The sequence below is a fragment of the Heterodontus francisci genome, chromosome 5, assembly GCF_036365525.1.
Source record: "Heterodontus francisci isolate sHetFra1 chromosome 5, sHetFra1.hap1, whole genome shotgun sequence".
NCBI classification, from domain to species: domain Eukaryota; kingdom Metazoa; phylum Chordata; class Chondrichthyes; order Heterodontiformes; family Heterodontidae; genus Heterodontus; species Heterodontus francisci.
The window spans coordinates 191,771,792-191,792,919 of NC_090375.1; the positions used below are offsets into that span (position 1 = coordinate 191,771,792).

The 21,128-nt window shown below is 45.1% G+C and overlaps 1 protein-coding gene across 1 annotated transcript in view; it reads right to left on the bottom strand.

Annotated features, from left to right (window-relative positions):
* LOC137370201 (cytosolic non-specific dipeptidase-like) overlaps window positions 1-12,598 on the bottom strand; it is a 43,533-nt gene extending 30,935 nt beyond the window's left edge. The window contains exons 1-4 of the mRNA XM_068032518.1: window positions 12,486-12,598; window positions 10,174-10,281; window positions 4,484-4,627; window positions 68-230 (exon numbers count right to left, since the gene is read on the bottom strand). Coding sequence (XP_067888619.1) covers window positions 68-230; window positions 4,484-4,627; window positions 10,174-10,281; window positions 12,486-12,488 — 418 coding nt within the window. The 5' untranslated portion in view covers window positions 12,489-12,598. The remainder of the gene's footprint in view (window positions 1-67; window positions 231-4,483; window positions 4,628-10,173; window positions 10,282-12,485) is intronic.
* Window positions 12,599-21,128: the final 8,530 nt, after the last annotated feature.

Sequence of the window (21,128 nt, forward strand, 5' to 3'; positions counted from 1 at the left end):
CATGGTGGTCCAACACCTAAATCAAGTTGAGGTAGTATAAAGGTTATTACACAGTCACAATACTGACCATCCTTTTCAGTTAGCACGTATGGGTCTGTAACCCATCCATCCTCTATTCTTGCTGGTTGAACATCGACATGTCCATAAATGCAGACTGTAGTTTTATTTGGATCTTTTCCTAATTCGCCCAGAACCACTGGAGGTAATGGAATCATTTTTCCATTGGGAAGCTACAGAGAGCAAAGACATAGCACATAAGTCAAAGCAGTAACCAGGAATTCCTAAATATAACATTCATCTTATTGAGGGAGAAGGAGTCGATCAATGTCAAGTTTCAATTTCTGAATCAAATAATACTTTGCCTTTTCTTGATCATCTGAAAATCTTTAATGCCAACTAGTAATAATGATTCAATTATTACTGATTTCCCAAATCTACTCTGTTAATCACGATTAGAAATTTTCTCAAGAGACCATTTCTTGGTGCTCATGTATCAAGTGACATAGAATCTACAGCACAAGTACAGGCCATTCAGCCCAACTGGTCATTTTCATTCTCTACCTTGCTCCCATTCTGACCTTTCTGTCCTTGGCCTGCTGCAGTGTTCCAATGAAGCTCAACGCAACCTCTGGGAACAGCACCTCCTCTTTCAACTGGGCACTTTACAGCCTTCTGGACTCAATGGCCCGAATTTTATTCGCGCGCCGCCGCTTTGAACTCGGCGGGGTACCCTCATTCAGCGACTGCCGCCAAGCCCCTGCAATATTATGTGCGGGAGCTCATTAGCATCACTGTGACACCCGCCCCCATATTACGTGGGGAGAGGTGGGACATTCGGCGCAGTGCGAGACATTTTGACAGCTGTGCAGCAGGTGCTGGGGCCCTATTTAAACCGCCCCAGCGCCTGCTTCCTGACAACTGTCAAAGAAATACTTACCTGACTGCTGAAGACTGGGGCTGCTGTCAATCTGGCAGCAAAGCAGAAAGTGCTGCAGAAACCCAACAGGTCAGGCGGCATCTGTGGAGAGAGAAGCAGAGTTAACTTGACCAAGTTCACAGACCTGAAAGTTAACTCTGCTTCTCTCTCCACAGATGCTGCCTGACCTGCTGAGTTACCCCAGTACTTTCTGCTTTGCTGCCACATACTTACCCTGCTGTGTCCCAGTGTCCTGTGAAGTTGCGATCCTCTTCTTCCACTCAAGTGTAACATTCCTTCTTGTAGGCATGCCGCACCTGGGTGAATAATCTTAATTTTGCACATTCCAGGACGTGAGACTGAAATGTACCATAAAAGGCAAATACACAACAGAAATAAAACCATAACTGAAGAATACATACTATGGGTTTCTAATCATCTGACTGTGAAAAGCCGCAGATTAATAAGCATTTGCAATCTGTATTCATTTCTCTGCTAAATGTTACTTGAAAATACATGTAACTGCAATTAAACGATCTTTGTTAAAAAAAAGTAAAATATGCTCATATTCTAGCTGCATTGCCAACTAGAAATAATACACCAATAACTATGAGCAGCTGTTGCAGAAGCAAAGTGGTCATGAACATGTGTCGATGTGTAATAGTTGATAAACCATGACAACAGCACAGATTTCCTCACGAGTCCTGCATTAGTTTTCAAACATGTGCAAGACAAGCCTTGAGGCCAGAAGTTAGAGCAGTTACATGGTGGAGTCACCTTTGCATTTAAAGGACCACACCAAAAGCCAAGGATAACAGAGGGGGTGCTCTAGGGTGGCCCCACAGTGCAGCGATGCCTCCCTGCTCACTCCCCTCCAGGCTGTGCAGGCAAGGCGGGAGGTCCTTTTCACCAGCAACGGTAAGAAGAGGCCCTCCCGCCTGAACATGGCAGTCTGGCTGGAGATGGCAGAGAAGGTGAATAGCTGTGGGGCCATCTGGTGTCAAAGGGTCCAATGTCGGAAGGGGATGAATGAGCACTCCCCCAGCCAGCCGGGCCCTCTAGGTCTCGTGCACACAGGGTAAGACCGCCAAAGGGCGATCAGATCAGCAGCTTTCCTCCACTTCCCTACATCTCTAGCTCACTGCTAGTCCTGCGTGCAGAGCCTGGGTGCCATCTGCCCACCCATGCGCCTTTCCTGTTGTAGGTCCTCAGCGTCCTCATATTCCGAGGAGGAATCCTGTTGATGTCTCTCCTCATCATGCCAGGCCTGGCCCCTATTGGGTGTGAATTTGTGAAGAGCACAGCGAGCAGCAAAGAAAGGAGCTGGCCTTTTTGGCCCATAGTACAGGGCATCACCCTATCCATACAGGCACTGGAGGCGGTCTTTCAGCATGCTAATCTCCTGCTCAAAGGTGGCTCTTGTAGTTCAGTGGCTGGCGTAGTATCTCTCCTCTGCAGCAGTGGTGGGGTCTCTCACGGGTGTCGGGTGCCATGTCTGCAAGGGGTAGCCCTTATATCCAAGAAGCCACCCCTCCATGAGCCAGGTCAGTGAACAGCAGTGGCAGCTGGGACTGGCATAGGACCCAGGTGTCATGGCAGCTGTCTGAGAAGCGGGCATAGATTTGCATGAACCATCTACGGTGATCACGTACCAGCTTTGCCTAGATTGAGGATTCCTTTAATGGTGATTCTGCAGGTGGTAGCCTGGCGGGAGGCCTGATGGCCACATGGGTGCAGTCTATGAACATTACAACCTGTGGTTCTCCGGCAATGGTGCCGAAACCATTGGCCCTCTGGGCCTGGCTGAGAGATTCCGTCCTGAAGCGGACATACTCACTGGCCCTCTGGTGCAAGGCATTAGTGACCTCCTTGATGCAGCGGTGCACTGCTGACTGTGTGACCCCACAAAGGTCTCTGGTGGGCCCCTAAAAGGCTGCAGAGGCATCAGGTTTGAGAACTGCTGCCACTATGAGGAACAAAGGTATTGGTTGTCCACCGAAGCCCATGGGCTGCAGGTCATCTTTGAGCAGAGCACAGAGACGTGTCACCACCCTCTCTATATGACCGATCGCCTCTGACACTGGTGCTCTGACATCCGATGGCATCGAGGGGTTGGTACAATTCAGTCCAATATTGAGTTCAACAATTTTACATCATAATTTCTGACCCGATTTTGTTTTGTGTTTTTTTGCTCATTCATTTTTTTCTCTTGTTTCTTTCTTAATCCCTTTACATTGTGTTTGGACAGCTGCTATCCTGCCCTTCACACCTCCTCTAAACACATCTATTCTTTCTTTACTTCTCTCATTGCCACTCCCTTTGGCTTTGTACCATGAAACCTTTTGTCATTTAATCTCTCCTGGCTTTCACCCTATCACATACTTTGCCTTTTGTTCTCCTTCCCACTCTCCCCCTTTTCACTTGCTTAATACTTATTACATTTCTAACTTGTGTCAGTTCTGATGAAAGATCACAGATCTGAAAAGTTAACTCGGTTTCTCCCTCCACAGATGCTGCCTGACCCACTGAGCATTTCCAACATCTTCTGTTTTTATTTCAGATTCCTAGCATCCACAGCATTTTGCTTTTGTATTATTGGTCCGTGCAAATGAGCCTCCACCCACCCTCTTCATCTCACCCTATCAGCACAACCTTCTGTTCCTTTCTCGCTTATGTGCTTATCTAGCTTCCCCTTAAATGTATCTATGCTATTTGCCTCACCCACTACCTGTGCTATGTTATCACATTATGTTGGGCAATCAGGATGATCCCTGATCCTGAATTGCTGATCTCAGTGTTTGGAGGAAATTCCAACTAAATGCTAACTGTTTCCCCACAGGGAGAGGGAAAATCAGGTGAGCCATCGCCTGGACAACTGTTCATATCCCTAAGTGTTAGTATTGAGAACATTAGTAGGGAGCTTGAAGGAAGATATTAGTTTACAAGGCAATAATGTCTTTTTGATTCACTAATGCTCCTTCGACAGCACCTTCCAAACCCACAAACTCTACACCAAGAAGGACAAGGGCAGCAGATGCTTGGGAACACTGCCACTTGCAAGTTCCCCTCCAAGCCACACGCCATCCTGACTTGGAACTATATCGCCGTTCCTTCACTGTCACTGGTTCAAAATCCTGGAACTCCCTTCCTAACAGCACTGTGGGTCTACACCACACGGACTGCAGCGATTCAAGGCGGCGGCTCACCATCACCTTGTCAAGGGCAATTAGGGATGGGTAATAAATGCTGACCTGGCCAGCGACACCCACATCCCACAAGTGAATGTAAAAAATTCTCAGGATGTCGGCATCGCTGGTAAGGCCAATATTTATTGCCGATCTCTAATTCCGCTGCTGCAACAGTAAGAGAGTAGTTAAGAGTCAATCACATTGTGACAATCAGGGCCACATTTGCTGACATCAGCTTCCACATTCTCATTTGAACTCACTGGGTTACTAGTCCAGGCTGCCATATTACAAATATGCAGTACTTCTAAACAGTTCAAAAATAATTTTCTTGCGTCGCGTTTAATGTGCAAAGGATCCATCGGGTTTAGTTGTACTGTACCTGCTCTTTACCCAATTCTGTTAGCTCGACAGATCCTCCCAGGCGGTTGATTGTCTTACCCAAAGTCTGAATCATTTGAATCACCTCGTGTCTCTTTGTTGGATTGCCTGATTCACTCTGGATTGCGATCCATTCTTTCAGATGCTGCAAAGTGAAATTGATGCACGATTATGTACTTCACACAACAAAATCCCTCTGCATGTGTGTCCGTGATCAGAGGGCTGACTGAGCAATTAATCATTACATCCATGAACATAGCTATTACTTGAACTGTGCTATTTTCCCAGGTAAGGGCATTGTGGACATAGAGTGTTAACATGGCTTGGGGTGGGCTGAGGGATTATTCTCAATAATTGTTACACAATGACAACATTGTACAAAGTATTAATGGGAAAAAGGTGGCATGACTTTTTGTCTTCACACATATTTGGTCTGAATTTTATGCGGCAGCGGCTGTATAATTTGGCGGCCTGCACGCACAGGCTTTATTCCGCAGACGTTAAACGCGGCTGCTCATTTACATGGCTGAGGCGGACAGCAGCCTCCCTGCCCAATGACGTGGAGGGGGTGGGCACCCCGTCCCCGGCAACGGCGTCTGGCACCACTGCACAGGTGCCGATGCCATCTTTAAAGGGCTTCCAGCCCTTACATTTATTTAAAATTAAGACACCTTGCCTTCAAATTTATTTTAAAGATAATTAAAATAAGTGTTCCCAGCTTCTCTCACACCCCCACAATAATCTTATATTTCATTCCTTACCCTTGCCCCCACCCCCCACAAAATACTTACCTTGCCTACCTGACCCTCCCCCCACCAAAGTTCAGAAAGTTTTACCTTTACCCCTTCCCATCACCCCACTAGACTAACCAGATAAGTTTGTTTTAAATTTGTTCATTCACGGGATGTGGGCGTCGATGGCCAGGCCAGCATTTATTGCCCATCCCTAATTGCCCTTGAGAAGGTGGTGGTGAGCTGCCTTCTTGAACCGCTGCAGTCCATTTGGGGTAGGTGTACCCACAGTGCTGTTAGGAAGGGAGTTCCAGGACTTTGACCCAGCGACAGTGAAGGAACAGCGAGATAGTTCCAAGTCAGGATGGTGTGTGACTTGGAGGGGAACTTGCAGGTGATGGTGTTCCCATGTATTTGCTGCCCTTGTCCTTCTAGTTGGGAGAGGTTGCAGATTTGGAAGGTGCTGTCTAAGGAGCCTTGGTGCATTGCTGCAGTGCATCTTGTAGATGGAACACACTGCTGCCACTGTGCGTCGGTGGTGGAGGGAGTGAATGTTTGTAGATGGGGTGCCAATCAAGCGGGCTGCTTTGTCCTGGATGGTGTCGAGCTTCCTGAGTGTTGTTGGAGCTGCACCCATCCAGGCAAGTGGACAGTATTCCATCACACTCCTGACTTGTGCCTTGTAGATGGTGGACAGGCTTTGGGGAGTCAGGAGGTGAGTTACTCGCCTCAGGATTCCTAGCCTCTGACCTGCTCTTGTAGCCACGGTATTTATATGACTACTCCAGTTCAGTTTTCGGTCAATGGTAGCCCCTAGGACGTTGATAGTGGGGGATTCAGCGATGGTAATGCCGTTGAATGTCAAGGGGAGATGGTTAGATTCTCTTTTGTTGGAGATGGTCATTGCCTGGCACTTGTGTGGCACGAATGTTACTTGCCACTTATCAGCCCAAGCCTGGATATTGTCCAGGTCTTGCTGCATTTCTACACGGACTGCTTCAGTATCTGAGGAGTCATTAATGGTGCTGAACATTGTGCAATCATCAGTGAACATCCCCACTTCTGACCTTATGATTGAAGGAAGGTCATTGATGAAGCAGCTGAAGATGGTTGGGCCTAGGACACTACCCTGAGGTACTCCTGCAGTGATGTCCTGGAGCTCAGATGATTGACCTCCAACAACCACAACCATCTTCCTTTGTGCTAGGTATGACTCCAGCCAGCGGAGGGTTTTCCCCCTGATTCCCATTGACCTCAGTTTTGCTAGGGCTCCTTGATGCCATACTCGGTCAAATGCTGCCTTGATGTCAAGGGCAGTCACTCTCACCTCACCTCTTGAGTTCAGCTCTTTTTGCCATGTTTGAACCAAGGCTGTAATGAGGTCAGGAGCTGAGTGGCCCTGGCGGAACCCAAACTGAGCATCACTGAGCAGGTTATTGCTAAGCAAGTGCCACTTGATGGCACTGTTGATGACCCTTCCATCACTTTACTGATGATTGAGAGTAGGCTGATGGGGCGGTAGTTGGCCGGGTTGGACTTGTCCTGCTTTTTGTGTACAGGACATACCTGGGCAATTTTCCACATTGCAGGGTAGATGCCAGTGTTGTAGCTGTACTGGAACAGCTTGGCTAGGGGCGCAGCAAGTTCTGGAGCACAGATCTTCAGTACTATTGTTGGAATATTGTCAGGGCCCATAGCATTTGCAGTTTCGAGTGCCTTCAGTCGTTTCTTGATATCACGTGGAATGAATCGAATTGGCTGAAGTCTGGCTTCTGTGATGCTGGGGACTTCAGGAGGAGGCCGAGATGGATCATCAACTCGGCACTTCTGGCTGAAGATTGTTGCAAATGCTTCAGCCTTATCTTTCGCACTGATGTGCTGGGCTCCCCCATCAATGAGGATGGGGATATTTGTGGAGCCACCTCCTCCACTTAGTTGTTTAATTGTCCACCACCATTCACGGCTGCATGTGGCAGGACTGCAGAGCTTAGATCTGATCCGTTGGTTATAGGATCGCTTAGCTCTGTCTATCGCATGCTGCTTACGCAGTTTGGCACGCAAGTAGTCCTGTGTTGTAGCTTCACCAGGTTGACACCTCATTTTGAGGTATGCCTGGTGCTGCTCCTGGCACGCCCTCCTGCACTCTTCGTTGAACCAGGGTTGGTCTCCTGGCTTGATGGTAATGGTAGAGTGGGGAATATGCCGGGCCATGAGGTTACAGATTGTGGTCGAGTACAATTCTGCTGCTGCTGATGGCCCACAGGACCTCATGGATGCCCAGCTTTGCATTGCTAGATCCGTTCAAAATCTATCCCATTTAGCACAGTGATAGTGCCACACAACACGATGGACGGTATCCTCAATGTGAAGGCGGGACTTCGTCTCCACAAGGACTGTACGGTGGTCACTCCTACCAATACTGTCATGGACAGATGCATCCGCGGCAGGCAGATTGGTGAGGAAGAGGTTGAGTATGTTCTTCCCTCGTGTTGGTTCCCTCACCACCTGCTGCAGACCCAGTCTAGCAGCCATGTCCTTTAGGACTCAGCCAGCTCGGTCAGTAGTGGTGCTACCGAGCCACTCATGGTGATGGATATTGAAGTCCCCCACCCAGAGTACATTTTGTGCCCTTGCCACCCTCAGTGCTTCCTCCAAGTGGTGTTCAACATGGAGGAGTACTGAGTCATTAGCTGAGGGAGGGCGGTAGGTGGTAATCAGTAGGAGGTTACCTTGCCCATATTTGACCTGATGCCATGAGACTTCATGAGGTCCGGAGTCGATGTTGAGGACTCCCAGGGCAACTCCCTCCCTACTGTATACCACTGTGCCACCACCTCTGGTGGGTCTGTCCTGCCGGTGGGACAGGACATACCCAGGGATGGTGATGGCAGTGTCTGGGACATTGTCTGTTAGGTATGATTCCGTGAGTATCACTATGTCAGACTGTTGCTGAACTAGTCTGTGGGACAGCTCTCCCAACTTTGGCACAAGCCCCCAGATGTTAGTAAGGAGGACTTTGCAGGGTCGACAGGGCTGGGTTTGCCGTTGTCATTTCCGGTGCCTAGGTCGATGCCGGGTGGTCCGTCCGGTTTCATTCCTTTTTATAGACTTTGTAGCGGTTAGGTACAACTGAGTGGCTTGCTAGGCAATTTCAGAGGGCATATAAGTTTGACCCCACTCCCCCCCTCCTGTACTGATATACGTACCTCCTTCCCCCTCCCACCAGTGTTCCGCCATACAACACTAGTCGTACACCCGACAGCGCAGGGGTGCCTGCCACCCACCACAACATCGGAGTGGGACAGCTGGCGTGACCAGATAATTGATTAATTCCTTAATTTACATTATTTAACATATTTAAATTGCAGTTCCGCCGCCAAGCGGTGGGGGGTGGGGGGGGGTGCCCCCACGAGGCCTCGGCACCGTCGGCGATATGGGGCCGGGACTTTCCAGTGTCAAGGGCTGTGGTGGGCCTCTCCTGGAGGCATTTTCTGTGCCCCCCCTTCCGGCCACGACCCCCGATGTTGGGGGGTGGGTCAGTAAAATTCAGCCCATTTATAAAATCATAGGACCATATCGCAAAAAAGGAGGCCATTCAGCCCATCATGCTGGTGCCAGCTCTTTGAAAGAGCTATTCATTTAGTCCTATTCCCCTATTTTTTCCCTGTAGCCCTGCAAATTTTTTTCCTTTACAAGTATAGATCAACAGGAACAACTGTGAGCCACTCAGCCTCTCAAGCCTTCTCCGCCATTTAATTAGATCATTGCTGATCTGTTCCTCAACGCCCGCTTTACCAGCCTTAACTTCGTATCCCTTGATACCCTTTCCCAATAAAAATATTCCAATCTCCATCTTAAAAGCTCTAGTTGACTCATTGCATCTGCAGCCTTTTGGAGGAGAGAATTGCAGATTGCTACTACCCCATGTGTGTAAAAGTGCTTCCTGATTTCACTTGTAAATGATTTAGCTCTTACTCTAAGATGATGCCCCTTATTTCTGATTTCTCCCATCAAAGAGAAATAATATTTCTAAATCTACCCTAAGGAATACAAGGCTAGTATATGCAACCTGTCCTCAGAATTTAGCGCTTTTAGCCCCGTTATCATTCTGGTGAATCTGTGCTGTACCAACTCCAAGGCCAAGATATCCTTCCTGAGTTGAGATGCCCAGAACTGAGAGCTGCACTCCAGATGCAATCTGACCAAGGTGCCACTCCAGACCCTTGAGCACAATAAACTAGGGAGTTTATTGTCAGAGGTGCCATCTTTTGGATGAGATATTAAACCGAGGCCCTGTCTGCCCTCTCAGGTCGAAGTAAAAGATCCCTTGGCACTATTTCGAAAAGGAGCAGGCGAGTTCTCCCCCGTATCCTGGCCAATATTTATCTTTCAACCAACATCATAAAAAATGGATTTTCTGGTCACTATTAGTTTGCTGGCTGTGGGAGCTTGCTGCGCGCAAATTGGCTGTCATATTTCCTACATTACAATAATGAATATACTTCAAAGTACTTCATTGGCTTTCAAGCCCTTTGGAAAGTTCTAAGGTTGTGAAAGGAGCTTTCCTTATGTAACTGAACCTCAATTCTAATCCGGAAACCAGAGAATTAGTATCTATTTTGCAGAATTTTTGCCACTCCAACTGTTCCAGCCAGGTATCCCTTGTTCATACACCTGGCTCTAATTGGAGTCCTCCCATCCAGGAGGTATGAACAGATGTGGGCAGAGCTTCCCAATCACCCATTAAACGTTAAACATTCAAGTCAAATCTGGAGTAGTTACAACATGCTCACACCTGGTAGGGAAGAGGCTGTCCAAATCCCACCTTTATGTCCAAACCCTGCACTTCATCCAACCAACCTGTGCTAAATTCAACCCTGAGGAACCACAGGACTGAAAAGCCAGTAATCTACCCCATACTATCCCAATTCTGACAACTGTTGCTATGTGTAGACCTTACCTGAATGTAGTCATCCTGATGGTCATCAATATACTGGAAGACCTGGTCCAGAGGAGACGATGCTTGCATCGCAAAGTGCAAAAGCAAATTGAGAACGAAGAGTGTAAGCTGCAAAGAAGGTTGCATGGGAAAATTAGGATGCTTGGGTGAACCTGCAATGACTTTCGAGCACAGTATTTTTCTTGTCTCCATTGTCAGAAATGGTATGGATTTCAATGTAGCGAATGAAATAAATTCGAAGGGAGTGTAAATAGGAACATAGTTATTCTCAGAAAAAATATCCTGTGAAGTAAGCGCTTGACAACACTGTGCTTCAGTAACACAAGCAACAACGTACAATGTGAAGCTAGATAAGTATAGGAAGGGGAAAGGAATACGAAGATATGCTGATCGGGTGAAATGAAGAGGGCTGGGAGAATGCTCAAGTGGAGCATAAACACTGACCGGCATAGACTGGCACTGATGTGCTGTAAAATTCGATGTAATAAATGTCTCACATACTGCAGATTAATTATTGTCCAACATTTCATTTTCAGTGCTTCACTGATTGTGAAACAATTTTGTGAGGAATGGAGCTCCTTGGCAATCAATACAATACTGAAGCAACCCAAGTCAACAATTGTACATTTTTTTGGCTTAATTTCACTGCTAATTGAGCTTAATTTAAAAAAATCTAACAATTAACTAGATTTTATGGATTGCAGCCCTCCACCTGAAAAAATGCAATTCCATCAATAAAAAAAAAATCAACAACCTCTTTATTCCAATTTTAAGCAATGTAAAATTTGATGTAAACTTACAGTAACGGCACGTTAATGAAAGTATACCTTGCATTCAAAATGTAGTCAGTTAATCCTTATCCCACTGAGAATATTTCCATTATGAGTGTCAACCAGAAAACAAGAAAGATGAAAATCATCTGTCATAATAATTCACACAGTCCACCAAACATTACAATCTCCCAGCAACTTGCAGAGTTACACATATAACAGCCAAGAAACTGAGCTTACATAAATTGGTCATTTGGTAAAAGTGGATAACCTCTCAATTCATAAAATTGGATAACTATAAATTTCATGAACAGCATTGGGCTAATATTTCTAACTCAGGAGTTTAAGCACTGTGCAGCAAAAATGTGTACTGTGCACTAGTTGCTGGTTCAGAGCTGGACATGCAACGTAGCATGTACTTGTTCTCCAATGCAAGCAACAACTTTGGCCTTACGATAAGCACAAAGAAAACTGAAGTAATGTACCAGCCTGAACCAGGAAAGCCCTATCTTGAGCCCAAGGTTTTAGTCCATGACCAGAACCTGTCAGCAGTGGATAAATTCACTTATGTTGGCAGCACACTCCCTCGAGCTGTCTATATTGATGAACGGGACACATGCAAGAATCACCAAAGTAAGTGTAGCCATCGGCAGACTTCGAACATCAGTCTGCGAATGAAGAGGAGTAAGCCTGCCTACCAAACTGAAAGTCTATAGAGCATCAGCCCTACCCACCCTGCTCTACGCATGCGAGACTTGGACTGTGTACCAGCGTTATGCCAAGAAGCTCAACCACTTTCACTTGAGCTGCTTTCAGAAGCTTCTAACAATCAGATGGCAGGACAAAATACCAGACACTGAGGCGCTGACCTGACCTCGCATGCCAAGCATCCACAGCATATTAAGACTGTCACAACGGAGCAGGGCTGGTCATGTAGCCAGAATGTCTGACACTCGCTTACCAAAGCGAATCTTCTATGTAGATCTTAAGGTGCGCTCTCATGGTGGTCAAAGGAAGTGTTACAAGGACACTCCGAAGGCTTCCCTAAGGAGGTTTGATATTGACCCCTGAGTCCTGGGAGAAGCTTGCCCAGGATCGCTGCATCTGGCAAAATCAAATAAAAAAGGGTACAGCCTCCTACGAAAGCAAGCACATATCAGAGGCAGAGAGAAAACGCATGGAGAGGAAATCCCGAGCCAGCAGCTCATCCAAAACTGTCTGCTGTATCCTGCCCTATTTGCAGCAGAACCTTCCAGGCACAGATCGGCCTTAGCAGTCACCTATGTACCCACCAGAACCCTACCAAATACCTCAGATGATGGTCATCTTCGCCTCGAAGGACAAACAACAACAGCTAAATAGCATAGAAAATATTACTTTGTTACATGTTAGGTTTCTATAGTACAGATTACATTTCTCTGAGTACTCAAAGATACATGGAATGTATCATGAAAATTGAATACAAATGAAAGGCAAATACTATTAACGCTTCACTGTTGACTGATAAAAATGTACTTAGTGGAATATTAGCAATAGACTTACCATGATCACAGGCTAAGTTTTTAGCAGAGTCACTGAAGCTTAATAGCAATCTCCGTCTTTGACAAAATCTGCTACTCTCAGTTACATTTGGAATTCTATTTACTTCATTGCTTTGAACACTTGAAATCAAGATGACTCACTGCTGACCGGCATAAGATGAACATTCAAACTTCTGCTGCCAATTATAGTTTCATACTAAACAATCAGTACATTGCCAAGAAAAATACAGAGGAAGGCTTTGTATGAAAAATGATTAAAAGGGCAAGAGGAGGATTTTGCAAAATGCATTTTATTTGCAGAGAGTAATCAGTCATAATAATTATTATTGTGTGTGTGATGAAGTTTTATGCTTTGATCTAGTGCTCGTCAACAAATAAAAACATGTTTGCTAAATACTTTTTGTTCGTTAACACTTTGCTCCTTTATCTGGTCAGAAATATTATTTCACAAAGCAAGAAGTTACATATGATCTCCAGTTGGTGTCACCAGATACTAACTGAAGTCACGTGCAAATAAAATGCTTTCATATTGCACAACAGGTTTAAACAAAAGTGAAAAACACTATTTATTACTGCAAATTGCTTTGTACTTTTAATTTGACCTCAAAATTATATGCAACTATATATTCAAATTATATTCCCCTGTGCTCGCTGACCTACATTGGCTCTGGATCAAGCAACGCCTAGATTTTAAAATGCTCATCCTTCTTTTCAAATCCTTCCATGGCCTCACCCCTCCCTATCTCTGAGATCTCTGCACTCATCTAATTCTGGCCTTTTGAGCATCCCTGATTTTAATCCCTTTACCATTGGCGGCTGTGCCTTAAGCTGCATGGGCCCTAAGCTCTGGAATTTCCTCCCTAAACCTCTCCACCTCTACCACTTGCTCCTCCTTTAAGACACTCCTTAAAACTTCCTCTTTGACCAAGCTTTTGGCCATCTGCCCTAATAATGCCTTATGTGACTCGGTGTCCAATTCCTGTGATGCACCTTGGGATGTCTTATAACATTAAAGGCACTATATAAATGTAAGTGGTTGTTGTCTGCTTCCTTTTCCAAGCTCTGTGATGTTACGTTCCAATGATGTTATTCTCATGGGTTCAGATGTTCCTGGAAAATACTCATATTGCACATTCTGTTTTAATCAGGTCAAATTCTTCATCCTTTCCCAGGTTACTGTGTCCAGGATGTCCTCTGCTACATAGGATGCACACAAACAGCCACTTCCAGCAAAGATAGGCCTGGTGTTAGGAATCTGGGAGATTGATCTTATATTCAGCTTCCATGGGTTCTCCCCCTTTCAAACTGCAACACTTTATTGTGTGTTTGATTGTAGATACAATGATTGAATTCTTTTTGTTACTCCATTTCCTGTTTCACTATTTTCCTCGCAACATACTAAATCTTAAATAACTCCTGACAGGAAGGGAAACAGGATTGTGCGTCTTTGAGATTTTAAGCTGAATATAAACTTGTATGCCACTGAAATGATATCAGTTTTGCATCTCTGTGAATGGGGTAAACAATTGCCACTGACTAGGCCAGTCAGTTATTAGAGATAAAAGGCAAATAGCAGAAATCTATCTAAATAATTAAATTCTACATTTGGTTTGTTTCGATAAGAGCACAGGACTGATCTTCCTGACCTGTCAGAGCCAACATGTTCCCATAAAGGTGAAGGGTAGGACCAACAAGTCCAGGGAACCCTGGATGGCAAGGGATATACAGGATTGGATCAGGGAAAAAAAAGGAGGCTTATGGCAGATTCAGAGTGCTGAAAACAGCAGAGGCACTAGAGGAATATAGAAATGTAGGGGGGTACTTAAAAAAGTAATTAGGAAAGCGAAGAGGGGGCATGAAAAAACACTGGCGGGCAAGATAAAGGAAAATCCCAAGGTGTTTTATAAGTATATTAAGAGCAAGAGGATAACCAGGGAAAGAGTAGGGCCCATTAGAGACCCAAGTGTAAATCTGTGTGTGGAGCCAGAGGACGTAGGTTGTTAAGCAGGCAGATGTCCAGTCACCAAAATGAGGAAGCAAATGACAGTCTCTGATCCTCAACTGTTTTATTGTCAATTCGTAGTTCAGTCCAAATATCAGTTCCCACTCTTCCCTTCTAGACGAACTCTTTGTCCAGAGGCAACTCCCCCACTGGGCAAAAACCCAGCCCTTAAATGCAAAACTATAATGAGCATCACCTGCTCTCTATTAACACTGAAATGAGACCTGATTAATTAAATGGACCAGCATTTTCAATATTGTCAAAGGTGATTTTTAAAAAGATTACTTTTCATCGGTGTTCACTATAGAGAAGGACGATGTAGGTGTAGAGATCAGGGAGGGGGATTGTGATATACTTGAACATATTAGCATTGAAAGGGAGGAAATATTAGCAGTTTTAGTGGGCTGAAAAGTGGATAAATCCCCAGGCCCAGAAAAGATGTATCCCAGGCTGTTATGTGAGGCAAGGGAGGAGATAGTAGGGGCTCTAAAACAAATTTTCAAATCCTCTCTGGCCACAGGAGAGGTACCAGAGGACTGGAGGACAGCAAATGTGGTACCATTATTCAAGAAGGGTAGTAGGGATAAACCAGGTAATTACAGGCCAGTGAGTCTCACATCAGTGGTAGGGAAGTTATTGGAAAAAATTCTGAGGGACAGGATTCATCTCCACAGGAGAGACAGGGATTAATCAAGGATAGTCAGCCTGGCTTTGTCGGGGGGAGATCCTGTCTAACAAATTTGATTGAGTTTTTTGAGGAGATGACTAGGTGTGTAGATGAGGGTAAAGCAGTTGATGTAGTCTACATGGACTTCAGTAAGGCTTTTGATAAAGTCCCGCTTGAGAGATTGGTCAAGAAGGTAAGTGCCCATGGGATCCAGGGCAATTTGGCAAATTGGATCCAAAATTGGCTTAGTGGCAGGAGGCAGAGGGTGATGGTCGAGGGTTGTTTTTATGATTGGAAGCCTGTGACCAGTGGTGTACCACAGGGAGCGGTGCTGGGGCCCTTGCTGTTTGTAGTGTACATTAATGATTTAGATGTGACTATAGGAGGTATGATCAGTAAGTTGGCAGATGACACGAAAATTGGTGGTGTCGTAAATAGTGAGGAGGAAAGCCTTAGATTACAAGACGATATAGATGGGCTGGTAAGATGGGCAGAGCAGTGGCAAATGGAATTTAATCCTGAGAAGTGTGAGGTGATGCATTTTGGGAGGAATAATGGGGCAAGGGAATATACAATGGGTGGTAAGATCCTAGGAAGTACAGAGGGTCAAAGGGATCTTGGTGTACTTGTCCATAGATCACTGAAGGCAGCAGCACAGGTGGATAAGGTGGTTAGGAAGGCATATGGGATACTTGCCTTTATTAGCCAAGGCATAGAATATAAGAGCAGAGAGGTTATGGTGGAGCTATATAAAACGCTAGTTCGGCCACAGCTGGAGTACTGTTTACAGTTCTGGGCACCACACTATAGGAAGGATGTGATTGCATTGGAGAGGGTGCAGAGGAGATTCACCAGGATGTTGCCTGGGCTGGAGCATTTCAGCTATGAAGAGAGACTGGATAGGCTAGGGTTGTTTTCCTTCAAGCAGAGAAGGCTGAGGGGAGACCTGATTGAGGTCTACAAAATTATGAGGGGCATAGATAGGAAAAAATGTTTTCCCTTAGCGGAGGTGTCAATAAACAGGGGGCATAGATTTAAAATAAAGGGCAGGAGGTTTAGAGGTGATTTGAGGAAATAATTTTTCACCCAGAGGGTGGTTGGAATCTGGAACACACTGCTTGAAGAGTTGATAGAGGCAGGAACCCTCACAATATTTAAGAGGTATTTCGATGTGCACTTGAAACACTATAGCATACAAGGCTACAGGCCAAGTGCTGGAAAATGGGATTAGAATAGATAGGTGCTTGATGGCCAGCACGGACACGATGGGCTGAAAGGCCTGTTTCTGTGCTGTATGACTCTATGATTCTATTTGTTTCGGGGGAGCACACTTACCCTGGGTAGAAAATGTCAGCAAAAAGGGGCAGAGACACATTTTATCAAGTTCTGGTTCCTGCAATGTTGCCCCAGGATTTCTGGGGCTTCTCGGAATTCTCTTGTTAGAGAGTAATACAGAACAGAGAGACAACTGAGAGAAGAAGAGAATTACTGAAAATGTGAATGGTAAAAGGTGAAAGAGAGGGAGTCGGACATGGAGATGCAGACATCTCGATGAAGAAAAAAACTATGAGAGAGAGAAAAACGAAGGAAAATGTAAGAGAAAGGAACGTAGGAGGCAAGCAGAAAGACAGAAATAGGACTGCACACTGGCAAAAGCCAAGAAGTGCAAGAGTTATAGGAAAATTACAGAATTTACAGCACAGAAACAGGTCTGTGCTGGTGTTCACAGTCCACACGAGCCTCCTCCCACCCTATTTCATCAACATACCCTTCTCTTCAGTTCTCTCTCATGTGTTTATCTAGCTTACCCTGAAATGCATCTACGTTATTCACCTCAACCACTGCCCGTGGTAGTGAATTCCACATTCTCGCCACTCTCTGGGTGAAGAAGTAGCTCCTGAATCCTCTGTTGGATTTATTGTTGACAATCTGACATTTATGGCCCCTGGAAAAGAAACATTGTGGAAGAAGTTTTTTTATATACAGATTTGCACCAAATTCCTGGGTATTTCTAGGTTAACCATAAGAAAATTCTTCTCCGCTCTGATCTTGTGTTGGTGGCACCATCAGGTATGTTCTGATGAAGTAGTACGCAACATGTGCAGTAAAGTCTATATCCCCTGATCAACATCTGCAAGACTCAATTTGGCAAAGGAGCTGACACAAGAAAGGATTGAAGATGTGTGTCGAGATGTATGCCCATTAACAGTTTCTTTACTCTGTGGAATGATCAACACTGAAGCTGAGGTTTTCCCACCAGCCAAACCCCTCAGTGCGAAGGGTAGGGGCTGGAGGGAGTCACCTTTTGCCTCAAACAAGTGGAGGGCCCGCAGGGAGAAGAGCAGCAGAGACTGTTATGTGTTCAGAGAACTGGAATGTGTTAGTGCCAATTCCTACATTTGGCGCACAGCTGCTGACTGCCTCAGAATGATTAATGGCCTTAACAAGTCAGGCAAAGGCAGAGGATCCACAATAGTTTACAGAGCAGAAGGAAGCCATTCAGCCTTTTATATTTGTGCTGGCTCTTAGGCTAGAACATTTCAAAATTAATTGTTACGAGCTCAGAGGACAACAATCTTGCTTGTACTGTGTCTTTATTGACCTGCCTGGTAGAGGTCACATGACTACGGCAAGCCAGGAGGCACATTAGTACAGTATTGCATTTCTATCCCAAACATCCCCCTTTTCATGCAAAATAATCAAAAACATGCATTACCATTTACACTGTGAGTTGCCCAAGTTACACACTACGCACACAACTGTTCTCATGCATTAGCAGTTTTTTATTCTCGTCAGTATCTGCACATGCATTGCACACACAGTCTTTAAATCGTGCTGGTCTCTTAATGGTGCGTGTGTGCGTGTGCGTGTCGTCATTGGCTGGTCATCTGGTTGGTTTTCCATCTCCGGGGAGTGTCGTTCCCGTGTCACTTGTTGTTTCCGTGGTAACTGTTGTTCCATTTCCGTCATTGGGGTGCTGTGGACCTCTGGGACTGATGGTTGATCTGTGGTCAGTGCAGATGGTGAGTTCACATCTTCCTGATTGGCCGCCTGCAGTGAAGGAACAGCTTCTCCAGATGTACATATCTGCCTGCGGTTGTGATGGTATATCTGGTCGTTCACTTCCACTGCGTACGATCGAGGTGACAACTGCTCTATGCAGGTCCCCAGTTTCCACTTGGGCTGACTCTTGTTGAGAGTTTTGAAGGTTTGTATCCTGACTGGCTCTGCAATGCTCAATTCTGGCAATGCTTTGGCAGTTTTGTCAAAGTGACATTTGGTTTTCTGCCATTTCACCTTGATTTTGTCACTCACACCTGTTACTACTTCTGGCTTCAGTAGCTTTTTTGCTATTGGAAGAGTAGTTTGGGTGCGACATGACATCAGTCTTTGTACTGGACTACTTTCCATGTCTTCAGTAGGTGTGTTTCTCCACTCGAGGATTGCCTTGTATACATCTCTGCTGGATGTTCTCGAATTCTTTATGATTCCTTTGGCGATTTTCACTGCTGCCTCAGCCTTTCCATTTGACTGGGGATAGTGTGGAGATGATGTATGGTGTTGAATTTCCCAATCCTTTGTAAAGTGGCTGAATTCTTCAGACGAACATACGGATTAGGAGCAAAAGTAGGCTATTCGGCCCCTCGAGCTGCTCTGCCATTCAATAAGATCATGGCTGATCTGTTTGTGTTTCGAATTCCACATTTCCATCTACCCCCGATAATCCTTGATTCCCTTGCCTAACAAGAATCTATCTACCTCCACCTTAAAAATATTCAATGACCCCGCCTCCACCACCTTCTGACGCAGAGAGTTCTAAAGTTGCACAACCCTCAGAGAAAAAATTTCTCCTCATCTCTGTCCTAAAAGGGCGACGCCTAATTTTAAAACAGTGTTCCCTAGTTCTGGACTCACCCACAAGAGGAAACATCCTTTCCACATCCACCTTGTCTAGACCATTCAGGATCTTATACACTTCAATCAAGTCTCCCCTCACTCTTCTAAACTCCAGTGAAACAAGCCCAGTCTGTCCAACCTCTCCTCATAAGACAACCCGCTCATTCCAGGTATCAATCTAGTAACCCTTCTCTGACCCGCCTCCAACGCATTTACATCCTTCCTTAAATAAGGAGACCAAACTGCACACAGTATTCGAGATGTGGTCTCACCAATGCCCTGTGTAACTGAAGCATAACATCCTTACTTTTATTTTCAATTCCTCTCGTAATAAAGGATAGCATTCCTTTAGCCTTCTTTATTACTAACTTTTTGTGACTCATGCACTGGAACACCTAGATCCCTCTGCACCCCAGAATTCTGCAGTCATTCTCCATTTAAGTAATACTCTGCTTTTTTATTCTTCCTGCCAAAGTGAACAACTTCATATTTTCCCACATTATACTTCATCTGCTAGATTTTTGCCCACTCACTAAACCTATCTATAATCGGTCTGTGACCTCCTTATGTCCTCTTCACAACTTACTTTCCTACCTATCTTTGTGTCCTCTGCAAACTTAGCTAGAATGCCATTGCTCCCATCATCTATGTCATTGATATAGACTGTAAAATGTTGAGCCCAGCACACTCCACTTGTCACATCCTGCCAATCAGAAAAGAACCCATTTATGCATACTCTCTGTTTTCTGCCAGCCAGCCAATCTTCTATCCATGCTAATATGTTACCTCCTACACCATGAGCTCCTACTTTGCTAAATAACCTTTTACATGGCACCTTGTCAAATGCCTTCTGGAAATCCAAGTACAGTACGTCAATGGGCTACCCTTCATCCACAGCACATGTTACTCCGTCAAAGAGCTCCAATAAATTTGTTAAACATGATTTCCCTTTCACAAAACCTTGCTGACTATTCCCGATTACCTTGAGCTTTTCTAACTACCCAGCCACAACCTCCTTAATGATTGATTCTAACACCTTTCCCACAACATACGTCAAACTAACTGGCCTATAGTTACTGGTTTTTTGCCTCCCCCACTTCTTAAATAGAGGGGTTATGATGGTCATTGTCGCTCATCACAATGTCTGGGATGCCGTAATGACCAAAGTGTGCTTTCAGCCAGTCTACAATATCACCAATAGTCATTGAGGTCAGCTGGTCTATCTCGCAGTAGTCAGAATAGTAGTCTACGGTGACAAGATAATCAGTACCCGTGAGAGTGAAGAGATCTATTCCCAGCTTCATCCAAGGTCAGTCTGGGATTTCATGTATCATCAGTGGCTCTTTAGCTTGCTTAGCTTGGTACTCATTACATGCACTGCACTGGCTGATGTGGTCCTTGATTTCATTACTCATGATTGGACAGTTGAGAATTTCTCTTGCCTTCCTCAGACTCAACTCAATTCCTTGGTTGCTTGCATGGATGCACTTTAGCATCTCTCCTCTCAACTCCTTCGGGACAATAACTATTTCCTTTGTACAAGATGCCATCTTGGGCAGTCAATTCATCTCTATGTCCAATATGCTCATGACCACAGGAGTGTCCTTGATGCTTTCATGCCCTCCTTTCATCATTACTTCTTGCAATACTTGTAGAGTTGGATCTTGTTGGGTAGTTTGCTTAATTTGAGCAAGATGTGTGTCTGTCAGATTCAATATCTCTGCTGGGTTGATGACTTCCAGAGTATGTCGAGCTGCAGCTTCATGTTGGATCTGGAAGATTTCACACTCTGTCTTAGCATCCTTTATTTTCTTCATAGGGAGTGCTGCTCTTGACAGCAAGTCGACAATGTACATCTGTTTCCCTTGCTTGTATGTCACATCCAGATGATATCTCTGTACCCAGAGTAACATTCTTTGATAGCAGATAGTAGCATCTTGAGGAAAACGCTTTGAAGTGGCTTATGGTCGTACTAGACTGTCACTTTGTCTCTTCCAAGTAGGTATTGATGAAAATGTTCACAAGCAAAGACAATGGCCAGACACACTTTCTCAATCTGAGCATCATGTTGTTCCGTT